Source organism: Asparagus officinalis, chromosome 3, assembly GCF_001876935.1.
Source record: "Asparagus officinalis chromosome 3, Aspof.V1, whole genome shotgun sequence".
Classification (NCBI taxonomy): domain Eukaryota; kingdom Viridiplantae; phylum Streptophyta; class Magnoliopsida; order Asparagales; family Asparagaceae; genus Asparagus; species Asparagus officinalis.
Genome location: NC_033796.1, coordinates 104,366,885 through 104,374,301, shown reverse-complemented (window position 1 = coordinate 104,374,301; position 7,417 = coordinate 104,366,885). Strand labels below are relative to the sequence as shown.

Below are 7,417 nucleotides of genomic sequence, written 5' to 3'. Positions count from 1 at the left end.
TTATATACCATCGCAGATTTAGATATATCACGACATCCTGTTGCTTTCTGTAATTACCTTTTTAATTTTCTCTCCAGGAGTGAAATTTTACTGCAGTCACTGTGGCGGAGAAGGGCATAGAAAGCACTATTGCTCAAAACTAAGAGAGACTTTAGGTGAGCTGCGGTTGAAATGTAGTTCCTGTGGAGAAAGAGGTCATAATCAACGAACTTGCGGAAAGTTAAGTTCAGATGAGGAAGCCAAGAGAAGAAAGCCGAGTAGTGAGTCCCGGCATTGTAGATTTTGTGGTCAAGTTGGTCATAATCGTAGGACTTGTCCTGAAATTTCCAAGGTAAGCAACCTTGTTTCTCAGAGAGACATTTTGGTTTCGAAAAGCAAGAAATACTCATGTAGTTTGTGCTTGGTAAAGGGGCACAACGTTCGTACTTGTCCTAATAAAAATGGAAATCAATAATAGATCAATGGTTGTGATTCCGGTATCGGTTAAGAGAAGGTTTATCAATGGTTGGCTAGTTTCCTTCAGTTCCATTGCAGTGATTTGAATAGGATTTAGTGAGCTTCTGTCTATATAGTGTTGAAATTATATCTACCACATTATAAGGGTAAATCAAAACAATACACTCCATGTATAACAGCAAGCTTTGTCAAGAACGTCTATCTGGCAAAATTGCTGTTAACCCCTAAATATAGCTGATATTTACTGTTAGAGTATAAAACGATAGTCCTCAATCCTCACCACAATTTTAGAGTTTTGGTGTAACGGTTGTGTCATTTAACATGGAATCAGAGCACTTGGTTTCGGATTTATTTTAGAAATTGATATCGCTGTGTAAGTCTAGGTTTCTGCACATAAAAGAGCATTCAACCTGCAAGGGTGAGGTTAGTGTTAGTCAAGAATAGGAGGAAGAGATTTTGGCTCTTCCTGTGCCTTTGTTGACAAAGGCATAAAGACTCTTTTGATAATCAAAAATGTGAGGAAGAAAAAATTGATGATTCCGACAGGTGCAAACTTTTTTCTTTGAGGTCGGGCATGATTGGTGGCGAAATTAGTGGGAATGAAGCCTATAAAATCCGCTGCAGCTCTCCTCTCTAAATTCATCCTGAATCAGTTTCTTAGAGTAGCTCTAAGAGAGATTATTGTGAGTGATTAAGAGAGTGATAAGGATTTGGTATTTGGGTAATTTTGTGTGAGAGATTGAGAGTAGAGGAAAAATCAAGAGTGATTTGTTTGTGAGATTATTGAGTGATTGTAATCTCTATTTGTACTCTCCCTCTCTATTAGTGAGATCTATCCCCTCCTTGCCCCGTGGACGTAGGCATATTGCCGAACCACGTAGATTTGGTGTCTTGCCTGCTGTGGTACTTGTTTTGATCTGGTTTGTGTTTTTTCGGTTCCGCTACGCACAACAAGTGGTATCAGAGCTCCGGGTTGGCTTGGGGTTCGATTTGGAGGATTGAAGGAGAAAGCTAGGGTTTTTACAAGGGATTTCATCTTCCAAGGAGTGGTGGAGAAATCAATTGGAGGATTCGGTTCGGATTCTCGTTTGGAGGTACAAACCCTAATTTTGCTCTTTTTCAATTCAAGTTGTAGTTGTGTAATTTGGAGATTAGATTGAAAATGACCGAAGCAAGTACATCGGGATCGTCCTTAACTAAGGCGATACAAGGGTTGAGCATTAATAATACAAAAATTGATGTTCAAAAATTTAATGGCAAGATAAATTTTGGATTGTGGAGGTGTCAAGTGATGGATGCATTCGATGCCCAAAATTTGGAGGAGACTCTTGAATTACAAGAGAAACCCGTTGATATGGAGGAAAAGGTTTGGAAGAAAATAAATAGTAGAGCATGTGGAGTTATTAGATCATGTTTGACGCTGGATTTGATTTATGATGTAATGAATGAAACATCGGCGAAATGGTTGTGGGAAACACTCAATGAGAAGTATTTGACGAAGAGCATTGAGAATAGGCTTCATTTAAAGAAGAGGTTTTACCAATTCAAAATGAAGAGAGGAGTTTCCATTAGAGATTGAGAATAGGCTTCATTTAAAGAAGAGGTTTTACCAATTCAAAATGAAGAGAGGAGTTTCCATTAGAGAACATGTTAATAATTTCACAAAATTGCTATCGGATATGGCCAATGTGGATATCATGGTAGAGGATGAAGACAAGGCGATGTTGTTATTATGTTCATTGCCAGAGGATGATTATGGTACATTTGTCCTTACAATGATTAATGGTAGAACCACTGTCAGTTATAAGGAGGTGACCTCAGCGTTGGTGAATTATGAGTTGAGGAAGAGTGATAGTGAACCCTCCGAGAAGGCATCGGGAGATGCATTGGCAGTGAGAGGCCGTAGTCCAAACCACCGTTCATTTAATCACTCAAAATCGAAGCCAAGAGGAGCACATCCTGCAGTTGGTAGGAATCAGTGTGCTTTTTGTAGAGAGGATGGACATTGGAAGTCTGATTGTCCAAAGTTGACAGATCGAGCCGGGAAGAATAAGGGAAAAGCTACTCAAGCTTCAGAGGTGAATGTTGCCAAAGCTAGTGGCGACAATTCAGATTCGGATTCTTCGGGCTATTCGTGCTCTGCACTTCCGTCAGTTTGTATTGCCGACTCCACCGAGTGGATGTTAGATTCGGGTGCTTCATACCACATTTGCCCTAGGAGGGATTGGTTCTCCAGCTTTCAGGAGTTGGAAAGAGGGGATGTTGTACTTATGGGTAATGATCACAAATGCCCTATTAGTGGTATTGGTACTGTTCGTATTCAGATGAGTGACGGGGTGATTCGGGAGTTGGTTGAAGTGAGGTTCGTTCCTCAGTTGAAAAAGAACATCATTTCACTTGGGGTTTTGGAGGCATCAGGCTATAGGGTGGCCTTAGCGGATTCTCGCTTGAAGGTCACATCGGGATCCATTATTATGATGAAGGGCGTCAGAAGAAGTAATTTGTACTATTTGCTTGGGAGCACGGTGATTGATAGAGCGTTGACGACTTCATTGGATTTGACTAGATTATGGCGTTGTTTGTTGTTGGGGTATATTATTGGTTGTGCCGTGCACAGATTGTTGAGGAGTGCTTTGACCTGCAGATGGAAGTCCTTTGAGCACATTGGGATGAGCGAGAAGACCGAGATGGAGTGTGGTACTTCTATCCATCGATCGAGGGGTCTTATTGGAGGTGTTCAGTCAGGCATTGGGGAGCCTTCCATGGAGGCATCATTGGGAGGTAATCGGTATTTTGTTTCCTATGTTGGGAATTGTACTAGGCATATATGGGTTGCAACCAAGTCCCGTTGGTATAAAGCCCTAGTAGTCCGCAACAGTTGGAGGAGGTGTATGGGCAGAAAGGTTATCAGTCGTACTTGTTCTAGTAGGAGTCCTTTCTTGCATTGGTGCCGAGCTCATGGCAGCTGGAGACACTTCTTAGGGGAGGAGACAGTGGGGCGACGTGATGAGATGGCGGATTTAGTGAGCCGTTCTTTTCTGGAGAGGATCGGCATTGGTTGTCGAGCAGTGGATCTGGTATTCAGGCTTCAACAGGTTTGGGTCATCTTATGAGGTTGCCGACTGCTGCGTATAGAGTTGTTAGATCTGGTGGAGCTGCTTCAGGTTTTGGTCGGCGTCGGATATTAGGCTACCCAGCAGTTGGTCACATCGTGGATGTGAGATTGGATCCGATTGCGTATTTAGGATTCAGAGGCTCGTTCGGCTATCAGTGGGGAGCTTCTGAGTTTGGTCTGAGCAGGTTTGTCACTTTGGACTCTCGGCAGGTGGAGAGTATTGATCAGATCAGAGGGATATCGCAGCGAGTGGAGGTTGATGCTACTTCACATCGGGTGGAGCTTATTCCACATACTCCAGGTTATTCTGCATTGGTTGGGATTCCAGCTGAGGTGGCACAGCGTAGGAGTCATTTGTCTATGGGTGCAGATGATGAGGTGATTGTTTTGGATGCAGCTGGTGGATATGTTTTAGATACGGCCATTGTTTCACCTCAGGTGGAGGTGTTTGGATCGCTTCAGTTTGGGGTCGTTGATGATGCTATCAGCCGCATTTTGGATTGAGGGCCTTTGGAGGCCATTTGGTGAACTACGTGAAGGCTTGATTCCTTGGAAGAGGATACGTAGGCAGTCAATTTTGATGCAGCCGTTTTGGTGAGCGACATCGACATTTGGGGTGAGTGTTTGCACTCCCATTTGGGTCTTAGCAAATGAGGCATTTGGTGTAGTCGGTGTAGGCTCAGTTAATTGGTGAGTAGACACTGTTGTTTTGGGGTTGAGTGTTCGCACTCCCGTTTGGGTCTCGACATGTTGTGATTGGGGTCCGTTGTCATGAGTCCGTTGCCATGGTGTACTGGATGCAGCAGTTGAGGCATTGGTTTAGTTGGTGTCGGCTCAGTTTTGGAAAAACTTCACCGAGGTGGAGATTGTTAGTCAAGAATAGGAGGAAGAGATTTTGGCTCTTCCTGTGCCTTTGTTGACAAAGGCATAAAGACTCTTTTGATAATCAAAAATGTGAGGAAGAAAAAATTGATGATTCCGACAGGTGCAAACTTTTTTCTTTGAGGTCGGGCATGATTGGTGGCGAAATTAGTGGGAATGAAGCCTATAAAATCCGCTGCAGCTCTCCTCTCTAAATTCATCCTGAATCAGTTTCTTAGAGTAGCTCTAAGAGAGATTATTGTGAGTGATTAAGAGAGTGATAAGGATTTGGTATTTGGGTAATTTTGTGTGAGAGATTGAGAGTAGAGGAAAAATCAAGAGTGATTTGTTTGTGAGATTATTGAGTGATTGTAATCTCTATTTGTACTCTCCCTCTCTATTAGTGAGATCTATCCCCTCCTTGCCCCGTGGACGTAGGCATATTGCCGAACCACGTAGATTTGGTGTCTTGCCTGCTGTGGTACTTGTTTTGATCTGGTTTGTGTTTTTTCGGTTCCGCTACGCACAACAGTTAGAATGTAAAACTATAACCCTCAAACCTCACCATAACTTCAGAGTTTTGGTGTAATTGTTGTGGGTCATTTAACGCAGATTAGATGATTATTTTCAGTCACGCCCTCTTCTGACGTTGATTGAGGAAACGGAAGTGAGGTCTGCTCAGTAGCTTTAAACAAAACACCGGATGAACGATTTTGTACAAACGAATCATCTTTTTTTCCATTGTACGTGCGAGATTAACATATGTATCCGTTTTTCGTTGTATAATCAGAGTAGATTGTGCTTTTGATCTTGCTGTTCAAGAAGAGCTTTGAGATTTCTGTGGAACTTTAATTGGTTTCATTTGATTGAGAAGTTGCGCTGCATTGTTAGATTTCATTGAGCGTAGGTTGGTTTCTTCATCGACTCTCAAGCCACCAGACTTGAATCCGTGCAGATAGTCAGGAGAAAAGGGGAAGACCAAGGAGTACTTTATTAAACATTGTTGCTCGATTTATCTCTGCAGACTTTTATTTTCTATGTTATTATACATTTTAAAAATTCTGAAAATGTCCTTGCATTTGAAAAACCAAAAGAAAAAAAAAAAACAGAGATGCCTTAACATTTGGAATTGAGAATCAATGTGAACGAAGCAAAATAGACACACGCCGAGGTCTTTATTTATTACCGCGCAGGGCGCCAAATTTGTGGGGTGCACCCCATCCATAGTCAATCTCATATACCTCGAGGCTCATTAGAGCGGGATTGCAGCGAATAGCAGTGCAGTAATAATAGAATTGGAACACACAAATTTACGTGAAGAACCCACCTAAATGAATTTGGGGTAAAAACCACGGACAATGATAGAAGAATCCACTATGAGGAAAGACTTCGGAGTTAAAATCTCTCTTTACAAGGAGAAACTCTCCCTATTTTTTCTCTCACACACCTTTTGGGATGATCTTAACTTAAGGCTAGGAGGGCTATACACAGGTGATTTTGTGGTAGGTATGTACCGTTGCGATAGTGTCGCTACAGTAACGGTTGGTGGATCCGTGGTTGGTATTTGCTGTAGCGGGCAGGTGGTCACTGTGCTTTCTAACTGTTCTAACCACCAATCTCACGACCTCACCAAGTCTTGTTTGACAAACATACTCATTTCTCTTCTGGTGCACCCCATCCATAGTCAATCTCATATACCTCGAGGCTCATTAGAGCGGGATTGCAGCGAATAGCAGTGCAGTAATAATAGAATTGGAACACACAAATTTACGTGAAGAACCCACCTAAATGAATTTGGGGTAAAAACCACGGACAATGATAGAAGAATCCACTATGAGGAAAGACTTCGGAGTTAAAATCTCTCTTTACAAGGAGAAACTCTCCCTATTTTTTCTCTCACACACCTTTTGGGATGATCTTAACTTAAGGCTAGGAGGGCTATACACAGGTGATTTTGTGGTAGGTATGTACCGTTGCGATAGTGTCGCTACAGTAACGGTTGGTGGATCCGTGGTTGGTATTTGCTGTAGCGGGCAGGTGGTCACTGTGCTTTCTAACTGTTCTAACCACCAATCTCACGACCTCACCAAGTCTTGTTTGACAAACATACTCATTTCTCTTCTTGGTCGGCGAGGTTTCCTTAGTAGCCACTGTTATTAGAAGGAAGCACTTGGTTGGAGAAGACCTCGAGAGATTTCGGCAATATATAGCACTCATGATGCGTGATGCGTGTTAATACCGACTACAAAACCACCGCATTTGAACTGCGTGACATATACGGAAAAAAGAGTAGAAGGCAGAAGTGTTGTTATATTGGAAATGAACTTTCAATTGGGTCCAGCAGTTTCTTGCACCAAAACTCGATACTAGTAGAGAGATTTGGGTGTTCATGTATACTCTAATATTGGGGATTTTTTTTTTAAAATAGATCACTTTTGCTAAATATTTAGCAAAATAGACCACTTTGCTAAATATTTAGCAAAATAATCATCTTTTTTGCCAATAAGCCAAAAAGAGGTCGATTTTGAAAAACATGGCTCAGAAAACATACGGGACTACTAGTCCCGTATGTTTAGAGCCAGCTTAATCACCGCCATTTTAAAAAACAAGGCTAAGAAAATATACGGGACTAGTACTCCCATATGTTTTCTGAGCCTTGTTTTTCAAAATCGACCTCTTTTTAGTCTATTGGCCAAAAAGAGGTCTATTTTGCTAAATATTTAGCAAAGTAGTTTGTTTTGCTAAATATTTAGCAAAAGTGGTCTATTTTAAAAAAATTCCCTCTAATATTTCACCATAGTTCCAGTGGCTTTTTTCGGTAAAAAAAAAGTAAATTGACACGATAGTATACAACACACATTTTCTTTAAAATATTTGGTTCAAGGCTGGGGGTGTTTTGAAATGTTGGTTTCGAGAGTGTAGACCCAAACCTAGATCAAAATCAACAATACTGAAAAACTAGAAGTAGCAAGTTGTTATGAAAAC

The 7,417-nt window shown here is 41.5% G+C and overlaps 1 protein-coding gene across 1 annotated transcript in view; it reads left to right on the top strand.

The window, feature by feature from the left end:
- LOC109835527 overlaps positions 1 to 516 on the top strand; it is a 7,319-nt gene extending 6,803 nt beyond the window's left edge. The window contains exon 9 of the mRNA XM_020403496.1: positions 78 to 516. Coding sequence (XP_020259085.1) covers positions 78 to 454 — 377 coding nt within the window. The 3' untranslated portion in view covers positions 455 to 516. The remainder of the gene's footprint in view (positions 1 to 77) is intronic.